The sequence below is a fragment of the Psittacula echo genome, assembly GCF_963264785.1.
Source record: "Psittacula echo genome assembly, chromosome: 3".
NCBI lineage: Eukaryota > Metazoa > Chordata > Aves > Psittaciformes > Psittacidae > Psittacula > Psittacula echo.
The window spans coordinates 83,322,519-83,338,031 of record NC_137736.1 but is presented as its reverse complement, the minus strand read 5'-3'; the positions used below and the strand labels follow the sequence as shown (position 1 = coordinate 83,338,031).

At 42.7% G+C, this 15,513-nt stretch overlaps 1 protein-coding gene across 3 annotated transcripts; it reads left to right on the top strand.

The window, feature by feature from the left end:
* The first annotated feature begins 3,485 nt into the window (after positions 1-3,485).
* Positions 3,486-15,492, top strand: CLN5 (CLN5 intracellular trafficking protein). 3 transcript variants are annotated; one of them, XR_013956460.1, is made up of 6 exons: positions 3,486-3,644; positions 6,044-6,209; positions 8,015-8,240; positions 10,696-11,428; positions 12,948-13,018; positions 15,360-15,492. XR_013956460.1 is itself a non-coding variant. In XM_080613769.1 (4 exons), the coding sequence occupies exons 1-4, from the start codon at positions 3,523-3,525 to the stop codon at positions 11,205-11,207; spliced, it is 1,026 nt and encodes a 341-aa protein (XP_080469895.1). In that variant the 5' UTR covers positions 3,486-3,522; the 3' UTR covers positions 11,208-11,738. The 3 variants fall into 3 exon arrangements, 1 of the variants encoding a protein (XP_080469895.1); XR_013956461.1 differs by lacking the exon at positions 15,360-15,492 and adding an exon at positions 15,226-15,312; XM_080613769.1 differs by lacking the exons at positions 12,948-13,018; positions 15,360-15,492 and having other exon boundaries at positions 10,696-11,738.
* Positions 15,493-15,513: the final 21 nt, after the last annotated feature.

Genomic DNA, 15,513 nt, shown 5'->3' with positions numbered 1-15,513 from the left:
TCCCGCTGTTGCGCCTGCGCCACTGGGCTCCGCTCGGCCTATGTCTTGCGTCGCCCCGCAGCGCCCCCGGTCTTACAGGCGGCACCTATGGGTGCTCAGCGTGCCGCGGGGGTTCGGCACACCACATGCCACTCCCTGCGGATAGCTGTCCCCTAGATGCTGTCACTCCTGCCTACAAATATGTAGGTGAGGATGGGTTTTAAACGGCAAGCGGAAACCTGGGGAGGGATGTGAAATAAAGATGCGCCTTTTGTTGTACATTAAACAGGCTCAGACGTATTTTTGGTCTCACTTTCTGGTCTGCTTACCGCAGCCGAGCAATAGCACTGAGCTGGTGCTGTGTGGTGCTGTTACCTGTATTCTGCTGCAGCTCTTCTGGAAATTGGGTTGCTTCCAGCAAGACCTCACAAAGGCTCAGCAATGTGGGTTTTTGGTTTACACACAGGACTGTAACGATGTAATGAATATACAGCTTTGAAAGCATGAATGAGTGGAGTTTAGGCAGAAGCCTTGTGGGTTCTGATGCTGTTGAGGATCAATGGTACCCCTCACACATCAGACACCTTTTGTCTATCCTAACCTCAGACTGTGTGCTAGGGAGTGCCTTCATTTTGCCAGGAAAACCAGAGTTTCTTTGGAAAATGAACCTACCTTCTTTGATCCGTTCCCAGATTCATGAATTTGTAGTATGCGGGTTCTGCAGGGGAAACAACAGTGCTTACACTGGAAATGGCATATGAAAGAAAGCGAAGTCTCTAGCAAAATGCATTCAGCTATATATTGAGAGGTTGGGAGTCTGTGCAGGATGATGGATAGAGATTCTTGAACAGCAAAGTGCTGAGATAGGGAAGGTCTCTGCTTGAGGGCAGACTGCTGTGTGCTGGACAGTGTTTGTTTCAGTCTTGTTTTTTGTTACAGTGTGATGACTTCTGTAGATGTTCAAACCCAAACTAGCTATTCAAACCCACAACCTTTGGCTGCAGCGAGGGTTTGTTTTCCCCTTTCTCTCTGTTCTTTCATCCTGGTGCTTTCAAGAGCAGAGATGGACAAGGTACTTTTATAATTGGAAATCGTATTGAAGAGTCTTCTTCATTGTATCAGGAAAATGTTTGGTTTTCACTAAACAAAAGAAAATACTCCAGGAAATGAGAAAAATGTAGGAATCCTGTCAACTCCAGAAGCTGATTTTCCAGAATCACAGAATGGCTTGGGTTGGAATAGACCCTAACGCTCATCTAGTTCCAGTCCCCTTGCCATTGACAGGGACACCTCCCACCAGACCAGATTGCTCAAAGCCTTGTCCAACCTGACCGTGAACACTGCCAGGAACATGGCCTCCAAAACTTCTCTGAGCAACCTGTTCCAGTATAATCTTTATAGCCAGTCTCAATCTTTCCTCTAAGCCTGCCAATGGACAAAGATGCAGATCAGTTCTGTGGGTTTATAAAGGGCACTCTGACGTGTGTCTGGCTAATAAAGAGACAGCTGCTGGTTCAGACATAGCTAACAGTAGCTTTTTAGCTCAAGTATATTTATTAGTTTATTTTCTGTGTTAAAATATGTTTCACAATGTAACTTAGGAAACTTTTGTTGCACAGTACTCCATTTTTTTCTTCTCATACAACCTAAGGGGTGCAATGAAGTGAGATATGAAAATGCTACTGAAATGAAAAACATCAATAGCTTGGCCATCTTAGCCACTTGACCCAACACTTTCAGCAACCACAGCAGTGCCTGAATAGAGACTTAATGGTCCAAACTGCAAACACATGCTGAGCCAGGGCTAAGAACCAGTTCATACTGTATTTCTAGTTTGGCTAATGAGCGGTTATGGCACCTTCATTATGTCATTTCACTTCCTTCCATCCTGGTTTAGTGGAAAGGATAAATTATGCTTCTCTTATTTCATAAAGTACTTCCAAGGTTACACATCAAAATCTCAAAAAAAATAAAAAAAAAAATAAAAAAAAAAAAAAGAATGACAGCTGTATTCCACACAAACACATAACCTTTTCAAACACATGAGAAAAGCTGGCGTCTTGTACTACACTCAAGCTAGAAAACACATGAATAATAGCACACTTTATTTTATAAAGAAAATAACAGAGCTTTAAAGCAGAAACAAATAACATGAGATTAAAATGAAATACTGGAATATAGGTACTAGAATCCTATAGAATCATGGTAGAATCATGGAATCATTGAGTACCAGGTTGGAAGGGGCCTCAAGGATCATCTGGTCCAACCTTTCTTGGCAAAAGCACAGTCTAGACAATACAGATCATGTATACATGCATTAAATTAATGTATAGTGCTGACTGACATGGATTTCAAACATAAGCAGTATAGAATCAGGCAGCAATGAAGTGAGATAGAGAAAAGTGGCTGAAATTAAAGATTTCAATAGCTGTGCTATCTTACAGGGTTTTGAACACTTCTAGTACCTCCAGCACTACAGAGACTGGTATTCAGCAGCCTATCATGCATGTTTATGTAGGATGCAGGGTTTTCTACCTCCAATTTTGTTTGGAGATAGGCTAACATAGTGCTGACTAGAGAACTGATTGTTCTTTAGGGGCTTATATGCAATGAATGAACAGGGTATTTCTCTGCCTCCTGGTAGTCAGAAGTTCACAGCACAGTTATTATTTACCCAGTGAACAGCATACTCCAGCTCTTTCACTGTGGATGCTAACTGCCAAACTTATCCTCCTGGGCTCTGATGCTAGCACAGACGGTTTTGAACTTTACAGAGCTGGAAAGATCCCTTTGCTGCAGGGATGCGGCTTGCAAAGCTGTATGTAGTTGCTGTTTCTCTTAGCCAGAGTTCCTCTGATAGATAATTCTTGCTATGTTGTAAAAATGAGAGAATAAACCTCTATATAATGCCCATAATGTAAGCTGTTACAACCTAAGTGTTCTGGAGTGGGTGACTGGTGTATGAACTTAGCTTGGAGCCCTGAAAAGCTTCAGACAAGGCTTCTGGGCAGCCAGAAGAGGCTCAGGGCAGCTGTGTTTATCACAGCAAACGCTTTTCTGCCACTTGGTGAGGCCTCAACTCATCGTCCTGGGTCCAGATCCAGGTCATCCCTCTCGGGGCATTCCGCTTGTAAGAATGGGCATTTCATGTGTGTTTTAAAGTGGCCCCAAAGCAATGCTTGAAACAACACCCCGTGCTGCCAACAAGTGCTTTAGATAAATTAAAAGAATGCATAATTGTCTCCAGAAAACCGAAATCGTGGCTCATCAAGTGACGTTTTTAAAGGCAGATTCACCACACGGCAGGTTTCCTTCAGAAAGAGCTTAAAAGCTCCCCGCGGTTGGTCGGGACACCGCGTACAGCGTGAACTCGCCCTTCCTGCCTCACGCCCTCCAGCCCGGGGGCTCCCCGGCCACCACCGCCTCTCCGGGCACTGTGGGCGGGCTCGGGGGCGGCTTCACTCTTTCCCTTCCGCCCGGCCGTCTCAGCCCCGCCGCCTCCCGCGCCGGGCCGCAGCATCGGGGCCCGCAGGCCGCGCCGCCATGGGCGCCGCTCGACATTACCGGTTGCTGCTGCTGCTTCTGCTGCTGGCGGCGGCGGTTTGGGGTCTGTGTTTCTCGGCGAGATCCCGCTCCCCGCAGCGGCGGTGGCCGGTGCCTTACAGGTGGGTGAGTACACGCGGACGGGGCCCAGGGGCCAGAGCGGGAAGAGGCACGGCTCCGCGACTGCCCGCACCTAACCGCCCCCCGCCGCAGCCTCCTTCAGGGCCCGTCAGCTTTCCGCTGGTTTTCTTCGCTTATTTAATTTTTAGACTAAAATGGCCATGAATAGTTTCCCCTTTTTAATCGCGGGGGTGTTTGTCATATGTGCAATATTGGGTGTATTTAGCTCGCAAGGGAGTGGGTGTCCCATCCCTGTGAGCTCTCCATCAGCAGTGGACTGCCCTTGCTTTAAAGATGATCCTTTAATTCCCATTCTAGTGAAGAGTTACGATGAGGAAGTCAGGCTACGATTTATTGTATTTTTTTAAATTTAATTTTCCTTCATACTTCTGTTCATATTAAATGAAATCGTATAAACTCCTTATTTCTGCTGCAGAGTTTTCTTAGTCCAGAGGAAGACGTGGTGGTGTCGGGGAAAGCAGAAGAGTGCATGTTATTGCATTTTACTAGAGCAAATAGCTGCAGTTTGAATTATGCTGAGGAAATGAACCTCTTCAGAGAAGAGCTATGCTTGCATGTATATTTTTTGTGGGTTTGCTGTTTCTAAAGGGAGGTGTTCTCAATATTTAGCTGCTATCTAATACACACCTGAAGTTTTGAGAGCCTGTTGTGTAATTATGAGCAGTTATGTTTGTATCAGGTGATGCTTGAAGGAGCTGGTCTTGCAGTCACGAGTTCAGATTTTCCAGCAAGTTCAGTAGCTGCAAGACTGGGTCTTGGGGTGGTCAAACTAGAGTGCAAGCCTGTCAGTTTGAGACCCTCAGAAATGTGGTATTTTAGTGCTTCTTAACATGCTTATTACCTCCTTGTCACATGCGAGGTGCAGTGGGAGGGGAAGTTGAAAATACAAGGTGTGCAATTCAGAAACAGGACTTAAACGTGTGGCTGGCATAAGCCTTTGATTTGTAAGTGTGTGTTCTTTTTTCAGCTTCCTTTCCCTTCCCTTTTCCCCTGGACAAAATAAAGCTGACATGCTGAAGTACCCAGCAAGCTCGGAGAAGAAGACAGCACTGGCAGTCAGTCATGTCTCAGCAGGGCTACTGGCCTTACTATGGCTCAGGAAGTCCCACGTCCTTGAGTCATCTCATGGCTGCGCTATTTGTGTCATTCAGTAGCTCTGGGTGGCTGAGTGTGTTTGGTTCTCAGGCTGTGCTCTGGGCAAAGCTGTGTTTGCCAGTCTATCTTGGTAACAGGAATATAGGAACCTGTGTTTTAACTGAAATACAAGGAGTGAATCTGAGGGAAATTGGGGAAAGGAAGACTTGTCGGAAAAATGTTTTGCTGTTTGTATATAAAGTGATAAGTAACCAGATTTGGTCTTCGGTTTTTGAGGCATAATAGGAATAGTGGATGGAAACAGTGATCTTTGCGAGGTTCTTAGACCTCATTATCTAAATTAGCATAGAGGAATAGATTATTTTTTCTTATTGCTCTGATATTGACAATATTCTACAGGAAAAACAGCTCCATTGGGGGAGCTCTTACTGTACAGTAGTTTCCCAGAGCAAACTGGTCAATCCCTGTGTAGACCAACTGTTAAGAGAATATTTTGAGGCAGATCTCAACTGTCCTCTCCCCAGCATCTGTGTGTCTTTGATTTTTGTGGGTATAAGTCACCCTTTGTAATCTGCATCATTTCAACTGCATCACAGAATCAACCAGGTTGGAAAAGACCTTCAAGATCACCACATCCAACCATTACCCCAGGACTGCCAAGTCCAGTACCAAAATCAGTCATTAACATTATAATGTCCAAGTCATATAATCAGTTAGTTTCTTCAATTTGAGCCATAATATGAACATTTTCATTAACCTATTTGAAGTCTGGGATGTTAAGTACACAGAAATAGTTACATGTTCAATAGATACACATTTCCAATAGTGTTAGTTAATAAATAACTGTGCTTTCCAAACTTGTTCTTTTCCAGGTTATATAAAAGAAGTTAAAATAATTCAATGCTTGCTGTAGTTCAGAACTGGCCATATGTGATCTTTGCATTCAGGGTTCTTCACTGAATATTTCTTATAAACAGTATTTTGTCAGTTGCAGAAGAGTTGTATTTCCATTTGTATTGTGATCAGTACTGTGTACAACATGACTGGCATTTATGAGTCTGAAGTCCTGTTTCTGCAGATGCGCACCTCAGCACCTGGCCAACTTGTGTAGCTCCAAGTGTTGTAGTGTCTGGATCACAAAACCTGTCTTTGGGGTGGCTGGACACTTGGGCTGTCCAGCCCATGTCACACTATGTCCCACTCAGGCCCTTAGGAAGCCACGAGGCAGTTACTCCATCCGGGAAGCTGTGCTTATCATTCTCTGTGCTTCTCTTTCTCAACACAGGCGCTTTGACTACCGTCCAAAAACTGATCCTTACTGCCAAGCTCGTTACACCTTCTGTCCCACTGGCTCTGCCATTCCAGTTATGAAAGAAGAGGACATCATTGAAGTGTATCGATTACAGGCTCCAGTATGGGAATTCAAATATGGGGACCTACTAGGACATTTGGTAAGGTGATGTTTCTTTAACAAAGTTGTAGTGGCAAATTCAGCTGAGTTTAACAGAAGTTGTCAAGAGTGGGAGCGGTAAGGTTGTTTGCATGGAAGAGTATTGGAGCACTCAAGTTCAGCTATCTATAGGAAAGATACCCAAAGAGCTGTAAGTTTTAAACAGAAGTTACAGAGTTTAGCTCAGCTAAAAAGAGCATGACCAGCGCTGTTGGTGGGTTTGAATGTGTTCCCCCATGAAGCTTTGGCAGTGTTTTGTATACTCACACCGTTACATTTCTTGTTCTTTTTTCTGCACCAGAGCTGTATCAAGAAAATACATTTATTTATCCCCTTATATCAGACAAAGTGGTTTAAGGAATCATAGAATCATAGAATGGCTTGGAAGGGACCTTTAAGGGTCATCTAGTCTGAGCCCCCTGCCATGAACAAGGACATCTTTAATTAGATGAGGTTGCTCAACTTCAATGAGATGAGCCCTGTCCAGCCTGACCTTCTCTGACTTCTTCTGGCAATCCAAGTGAACTTAAATCAAGCATTTACCTGTATCCAAAAACTTGTTGCCTCCTTCAAAGCAGACCTAAGAAGCACATCTTCCCTCTGCAGAGGTTTTTGTACCTTTCAGATGCCCTGCTTTAGCTTTTGCTATTGGTTCAGTACAATAATCCTGGTCTGCAGTGCCAGTTCTGCTCTGCTTGCTTGCCACTGTGTAAGCTGAAACACCAGGTTACAGACTGCACAGTTAGTTCAAACACTCTTTAGTTCCTTTACACCTCTTGGGTAAATACCATCTGATCCCCCTGGTTTGCACCTGTCTCATCTGTGTTTTCCAAACCATCTGTTGCCAATTCTGTCCCATAACCTTCACCTACTGGAGTCGAAGGTGTTTTGTCCTCAAACTGTGATGCTGAAACCTGAGACAGAGCCATGAGCTGAGAACTTGTGAGTGCTGAAAAGACCAGCAGTATTACCTGATAATATATTTTCTTAGTGTATTAACTTTTCTGTTGTTAAAAACTTACATATTTGCATGAACATGAATACCTATCAGGAGTGGACAGCCGTCTGGTCTGAATGGTGGATTGTGGGGAGTTGGTTGCTTTCATGGTTCTTTCTTGAATGTTATGATCAGTATTTAAGACTGATCATTAGACTTTACTTAAGACTGATCACAGACTTTCATATTTGCATGACTCCATGAATGAAGACTTTAATTAAAGAATCTCAACTTCAGTGATATTTATAGTTGTATCAGTAGCATAATTAAGCTTCAAAGCACAATCCCTAGTGAATAAATACTAGTAAACATGAAGGAGCAACATCAGAACCAAGCACACAGAGTCAAAAATGGAAATAGCTTCAAATATCACAGTTGCTAAACTAAGGTTGGATTGATTTATTTACAGCTTTTAAAAGAAATATTTATCTCATTCCTCTTGTGGCTTTAATTACTAAGATCTGGTTTTGGTAACTTTGTTCTGGTCTTTATTTCTTGTGACATTGATTCAAAACTAAATCTGAGTTTTGAGGATGAGCTCCCACTGAGTATCTGGAGGCAGAATTCATAATGGATGGATGGACGGACAACCACTGAGACAGTGTGGTTCTGTGATAAAAGTATGTGTGTGATACAATCCAGTATGTTGTGCACCAGTGCTGAATAATCCAGGGTGTTACAGGAACCTCTTTCCCTCCTCTTGCCCTGTTACACAGCAGCTTCCAAGTGTCATGTTTTCTGTACAGCTCAAGCTGAAGTAGTTTTTATGTTAAAGTTCTGGGACTTTGCTGGGTTTTTTTCTTTTTCAGAAAATTATGCATGATGCTGTGGGTTTCAAGAGCTCTCTAACAGGCAAAAACTACACAATGGAGTGGTACGAACTCTTTCAACTTGGGAACTGCACATTTCCACATCTCCGGCCTGGCATGGATGCACCGTTCTGGTGTAACCAGGGCGCTGCCTGCTTTTATGAAGGAATAGATGATGCACACTGGAAGGAAAATGGAACTTTAGTTCTTGTGACCACAATATCAGGTAGGTTTCAGATGCTTTGGGTAGTGCTAATATAAAATATAGAGTCAGCCTTGTCTTCATGTAAAGCAGTATCTTTTTATGTTTGTAGGTTATTTACAATGTTAGTCACCCATGCTAATTTCAAACTGAAATACTATCTCTGCACTCTATACAAAAAGTGGTCTAAGGCTGCTGCCTTTTGATCAAAACACCCTGAAGAGTTGTTAAATGAGAGTCATTTGGTGTTGCTGTACAAAAACATTGAGTCTCTTGAGTGTAAAAATCAAAACCAGCTTGTTCAGAACCATAAAGGACTTGTTTCACATGATTTCACCAAAACAAAACCTTCTATTGTGAAGTGACAGATGACTGCTGAGATAGTAAAACTGGTGGAAATGTGTAAATTACTGGGCAAACAAATAAGGCATATTTAGAAATTGTCTCAGAAATATAAAGAATACTAATGCCTTATTTCTGTCTCCTCCATTATGTGTTATAAAAACTGTGCAAATGTCCCCAGTAATAGGTCTCTGTCATACGGTGTAGAAGAAAACAAAGAATTACACCCCTAAATAATGATCAGCAGAATAGCTTCCTTGTGTATATTGAACACTGAAATCCTAAAATAAAAAGGTCCTTTATATAAATCTGGCTGACTACTGTAGTAATACAGTGAATGACTTACAAACAAAGCCCACTGAGGACTTGGAGAATTGCAAATTTTGTGATAAAATGACTTACTCTGCAAAGTTAGCTGTGTACAGGGCACAGTGGAAAGTTACAGATAGTGTGATGTGGTGCTTTATGTTTGCTTGTATCCACCTTCAGCAGCTTTGCTGGACTTAGTCTCTAGATAATCTGTCCAGTGCCGAAAGTTACTGTGGAAGAAGATGAATGGGTGTGAGCTCAGATGAGACACTGGAACAGGTTGCCCAGACAAGTTACAGCTGCCCCGTCCGTGGCAGTGCTCAAGGCCAGGTTGGATGGGGCTTTGAGCAACCTGGTCTAGTGGAAGGTGTCCCTGCCCATGGCAGGGGGGTTGGAACTAGATGATCTTAAGGTCCCTTCCAACCCAAACTATTCTATGATTCTGTGATCATGAGCTGAACTTGCTTTTTTCAAAGAGCAGGCAAATCATCCCATCTTGTGGGAGAAGGCTTTAACGTATGAAGCAGCTGGTCCTCTTTGCCTGTGTGAGATCCTGCACTGCTCTCTGTTAGCAGACCACAGTGAAGCAATCTCATTTTCCTTTAATGCCTACTGGCTGTGTTAATGTTACTTACGGGTATGTTTCTTCTGTGAAATAGGGCAGGAATAGCCAATGTCAGATTTTTGATTGCTTAGGCATCTTCCAAGAGATTATCATGGAGATATGCATTAACTTGTAATAATTTTTGTTTAAGAGGTTAAGGCCGGAACTTCATATGAAGTTCATCTCAGTCTTGTTAGGAGAGACAAATCCTTTTCAATAACATGCCTTAAAGAATACACACTGGGAAGGTAATCTGGTAAGAATTAGAGAAGCAAAAGGGGAGCTTCAAGTCCGTGTATAGTAAGCTGTTGTTTGACTGTGTCTTCTGATGTGTTGTGCAAGAAGAATCTGCAAAATTTGGTCATGCTGTGAATATGAGATGACAGATCTGAGTCATGGGTGGTTGTACTGTGCTGTGGCCGAGGAAGGAGAAGGTGGGAAGGGCTCAGCTGAGGTGCAGTGCTAGGACTGCAGGAAAAACAGAAGAAGGAAAATTAGCCCTGTGCATCAGCTGTATTTTGGAGCAGAGGCTGGTGCATCACCCATAGCAAGCTACCAGAGAGGTGAGTTAAGAGATGTCTTCCTCATTCCAGTTGTGAAAACACCATCATCAAAGTACTCCAAACATGTATTCGAAATTAAGAAAGGGCTTTAAGTTTACTGGTCTTCACACCCCACTCATCATTTGGCTTTTAGTTCAGTTTGCTGTCTGAGGAGCTGCTAAAACAGCAGGTATCCCAGTCTGGGGTTTCTTGTGTGGAGACATGAAACTTCTGCCCTGAGGCTCTTTACGATCCCTTCCAACCCAAACCATTCTATGAATTGCTGAATTTAGGTAAAACTTCAGGAAGTGCAGAAACACCTGTTTTGCCGGTGAGCACTTTGTTAGCATCTCTGGTAGATTTTGCCACCTGCACTGCTTGTCTGCATGGATAAAACAAAATCAGAACTGTCATGGTTCCCTGATGTTTGGATGTTTTCACATAGTAGCAGGAAATAGGGAAGAAAAAGGAATTACAGTTTAAATAACTTACATGTAAATATAGCTTTTTCAGCTGGGTATTGCTTCTCCCTCCAACTTAAGCCTTGTGTCCTTGTATGGACAGGTAACGTCACACATAAACTTCTGCAGGGAAGGGAGGCAAACCTTGAAATAGATGGAAAATATTTTGAGTCATGTATTTGTTACCTTGTCTCTGTAATACTTATTTTCATCTCTTACAGGAGCCATGTTTAATGAAATGGCAAAATGGGTAAGACTCGACAATGAGACTGGCATTTACTATGAGACCTGGACAGTTCAGGCAAGTCCTGACAAACAGTCAGTAGTGTGGTTTGACTCTTATGAATGCTCTAAATTTATACTGAGAACATACCAGAAGCTGGCTGACTTAGGAGCTGTCTTTAAGAAGATACAAACAAACTACACAAGCATAATTTTATTTAGTGGTGAGCCTGTTTATCTGGGAAATGAAACATCTATTTTTGGACCAGTAGGAAACAAGACAATGGCAGCAGCTATAAGGGACTTCTACTACCCATTCAAACCTCATCGGACAGTCAGGGAGTTTTTTGTGGATCTTCTAAAAATTATTAATCATGTCATCTTGAAACATCAGTTTTACCTCTTCTACAACTTGGAATACTGGTTTTTACCTATGAAGTTCCCTTACCTCAAAATAATTTATGAAGAGGTCCCATTACCTACTGGAAACAAAACATCCTTTGATGTGTAATGGCTTACAGAAGAACCAGACTTGTCCGTATGACAGAATAATCTTAAGGATGTGGGAGTGCTGCCATGATGGTGTTCAAGTGTTTCACTGCCAACTGTAAAAGTTGTGTTGGGAAGGCTTTGCTAGACCACATGAAAGACTCTGCCTTTTTTTTTACTTATTACCTGTATAGCTTCAGTGTCTCTGACATGGCTGGCTTCTGTGTGACCTGCTGTCTAAAGGTGAGCCAGCGTGGCTGCTCTTGGCTAGACTGCAGTGCCAAAGGGTGCATGGGAGGCAGCCTGCCTGCTCTAGTCTCCACATAGATGGCCACGTGGCCACCAACAGGGGTGGACGTGAGCATTACAAGGACTTGCTGGTGTGACCAGCTCAGCTAATCCATGTGTTGGAGCTGCCAAACCTGAGTGCCTGGCTGTGCCCAGTCCCCTCAACATGTGCCTTACATTGATGTTTCTGTATTTCTTTGGTTTGTACAGCGGGGACCTATGAACTGTTCTGTGATTTGTGGCATGGGTGTTCATCAGGGTGGGAAGGGGCAGAATCTATTAGAAGATGGCATGGGTGGTATCTTTTCCCCACTTTGTTGCCTTCACTTGCACTGTAAACATAATACAGATGGCTCTTCCCAAGAATTGTATGTGTTTTCTGGCACAGATAGAAGGCAAAGAGCCTGTTCTGATGTCGGCATTGATGCATAACTGCAGCATTCTAGCAGTCTCCTGTCTTGAAATCTGCTTGAGGCTTCAATTAGGTCAGTTTCATAGAACTTGTGTTTATATGACTTTTAAATGTATTTGAAAAGCATTGAATCCTTACTGTGAAAGAAGCAGTGGCAGTTTGTGGGGTGCCAAAGTCACAGTTAGAAATCCATGCTGGTGATGGATTTGCCTGTGAGAAGTGAGTGCTGTGTGCTTAGTGCTCAGTGCTGTGTGCAGTGATGGTGCTGTGCTAGCTGCAGTGTCCCTGAGTCCTGTTCCAGGTGACCATGGTGAAGCAGCTTGGCAGTGGGTTTCCTTTAAACCCAATTGACCAAAGCAAAGGGAACACCGGTGTTCTGGAGACCAGCAAGGTGCCTGTATGCTAAACATATCAGCAGCATAATAGTCTCCAAATGTACACTGATCACTTTATTTTACTAACTAGCTGCAGAATGATTAGTGCTGCTGCAGAGGTTGTTGCCACATCATGGCTAAGCAGTGACACAGGAACCCAGCTCTGCAGTTTCAGCTGACTTGGGCCAAGTTAAGAACCTGGTGCAGGCAAAGAGGGGAGTACGCAGTGATTTGATTCAGTTCATAAGAATGGCAGAAAATTAACCTTGTGTTAAAAAGTCACTAAAATTAATTAGTTGAATTGCATTATCCTGTAATGGGATGAGCGTGAAAGCAGGAGATAAATGAGGTGAGCACCTCTGTGCTGCAGGGGAAAGCTGCTCATTAGTTTCACTTATGTGAGACTTCATCTTCTGCCTCACCTTGAGAGACTTTACTCTGCAACTAGCTCTTGCTTTAACCAGCTGAGGGACTCCTGTGGGGAATTTTTCAACTGATACTATGCCATCTAGCATACTACTATCAAAATGATTGTGAACAGTTAAAGCAAAGCATCATCACCTCCTGAAACAATTTAACTTGGAGGGTTCATACCACCTCTGAGAGTCAAAATCCCTTGAAGGGCTTGATGCTACAGGCCACAGGGAAGGGACTGTTCTAAAGCCTGTCTCTCTTTTGCTGCATCAAGGCTGTTGCAGAGTGCAGGAAACAGCTTTTGGGTGCCTGAGCCTCAAAGGGAAGAAAGAAGCTGGCCATCAGGTAAGTCTGCAGGACCTTCAGCCCAGATATTGTGTTACTGTCAAGAGATTTCAGCTTATAGGATTAGGAAATTGACCCTTTTCCTTCTTCCCCCCACACCCTAAATACTCAAGCCTTTGTCTGGGGGAGGGTTCAGGGGTGACACTTCTTTATCTCTTAAATCTTGCTCCTTGGGGATAAGGCAGCAAAAGGGGTCTGATGCTACATCCACCAAAGTTCTTGCCTTACTAGGGTTTAGATCAGGCTTTGAGATCCAAGCTGCCAGGTTGCACATCACAGTTCTTTATCTTACAACCATGTAACACTGTACAGCAGATGAGGTACTAGGTATCATAAGAGTCTCTCTCCTTATTCATGTAACAAACCATGACAGCTGATCTTCATGCAAGAGCTTCCTAAAAAGGGAAACTATGCATTTTCTGTCATGTTGCAAGACCAGAAGGAGCAGGTACTTTCCTGTGAAAGGTCTAAAGCTGTCCTAGTTGCTCAGCATTTTGACAGGAAATGTCAGCTTACAAAAGGCTGGGGTGGAAAGCAGAGTCGAAAGCACACAGCAGTCTCCATTTCAAAGCACGTGAACAACAACGGCCAGCACTGGATGTGATCGCGCAAGAAAAACCTTATAAAAAGGATGAACAGATGAACATACAGAACATCTGAGGCTAAGTGTGGTCTCACCATCCTAGGTTTGATGCTATTAAACTTCAATCATACCTCCAAGGAACTTGTTTCTACAGCACCTGTATTTTAGGAGAATTAACTTGCAGTTTGTAATCTGAGCTACAGACACTGAAGTTGAGTCCCTTTAAGACTTCACTAATTTCCTCATAAAACAATGCTCCAGTTCTACATACAGCAGCAGCATCCCCACTTGTGTTTACCATTGTGTGTGCAGCCCACTAGACCAGCCAGAGGTGAAGACAGATCTCTGAAGTAACATGACAAATTCTAGGTTTATAGTCAGGCTTATGTCAAATCTGAAGAGGCCTGGTTCAAGCCTGCTTTAAATTCACAGGAAGTTAATTTGTCCCATGGCAAAATTTTACCAATGACTGGGATATACATAGCTAGCGTATACCTGTGTAGTTACATCAGTTTACATGAGTATTAGTGAAAGTTTCTGACTAAAAAAAAACCTACTTCCTAAACCCCCACTTAAATTCTCAAGTTTGTAGCTTTAGGTAAACTACAGGAAACTACAAAGTTAAACAGCTCTGCTCTTAAATTACTCATCTTTTCACTTTTATTATGTCATGGAGCATGACTGGTCAGGATTACCCCAGCTGCTTTCAACAGTGATTGTGTATCAAAAACTTCAAGTGATGTAGCACTTACGTCAGAGGTGAGATTTGTGACTGCACATATTAACAGCTCCTACATGGAACCAGACAACCAAGCCAATGCTGGATTGTCTTCTGGAAACAAGAAGAAATAAATGTGAACCCAGGGAAAATTATTTTATACAGCTGTAAGACACCAATTTCATGTTCCTAGTGAAAATCACGACAGTCTGTGGTACTCTGGTTACTATGTCATGGATTTTTACTTATTTTTTTATTATTATTAATTTGTTCCAACTTAAGAATTGACAAAATAAGAATTGTGCAACATTGGCTAAAAAAGAGCACTGTAGCTTTTCCTGAAGCTACTTACTACATAGACCTGGCCTGGAACGTTTGTTTCATAGCTGCATTATTTGAGCTAAGAATGCTGTAATAAAAAGCTGATGACCTTCAGTGGAAGGAAGAGATTCAACAAAGGTTTCTCTGTGGGAAGTAGAATGTTGGATTTCAAAGACATGCATTCCAAAGTGAGGGAACACCAGCATGTAGGTTGTGCATTGCCTCTATTCCCACTACCACAGTAGTAAGCAATAGGTTTGCCTTGCTGACATCGGGACACTGGCCGTCAGGGTTCAGAGATGTTTTGGCTGCATTATGGACGAGATTACTTCACCCATTCATTTAATGATTTAGTAATTCCTAGTCGTACTCACCTTATCAGGCAGGCAAACCCAGCAGTCAGAGTATAAAAAACACTGAGCTTTTTTACTGTTATGGACTAAATATATTGATACCTTTTATACAAATAAAAGCAAATTATAGTATTACATTGATTTAACAAATTCTAATACAAAAAAATGCGTATTTCAGAAAATGCGATTCTTAAATCAAATCTCTACAGAAACACACAACTCCCCTATAAAGATGTCCAGTCTGCTGAGCACTGCTTACTCAAAACAGTTACGAACTTAAATACGCTCATAAGTGTATTACACTTGAACTGTACATTTGGATAAACCCTCCCAAGTCAGAAATGAAGAAAATTTACTTATTTTCAGGAGTAGCTGTACCGCTGACATGAGAAGAGGCTGCCTGCTCAACTGAGCCTGCCCATAGCTGCAGCAGCGCCTCCTTGCCGATGGCTTCCAAACATGTCCAGCAGCCATGTGAAGACGGTTAGTGTTACCCATCAATAACAGAGGAGAGCAAATA

Coding starts and splice junctions, on each gene's coding strand:
- CLN5 (XM_080613769.1), top strand. CDS start 3,523: ATGGGCGCCGCTCGACATTACCGGTTGCTGCTGCTGCTTCTGCTGCTG. Junction 6,210..8,014: donor GGGACCTACTAGGACATTTG/GTAAGGTGATGT, acceptor TTTCTTTTTCAG/AAAATTATGCATGATGCTGT. Junction 8,241..10,695: donor TCTTGTGACCACAATATCAG/GTAGGTTTCAGA, acceptor CATCTCTTACAG/GAGCCATGTTTAATGAAATG.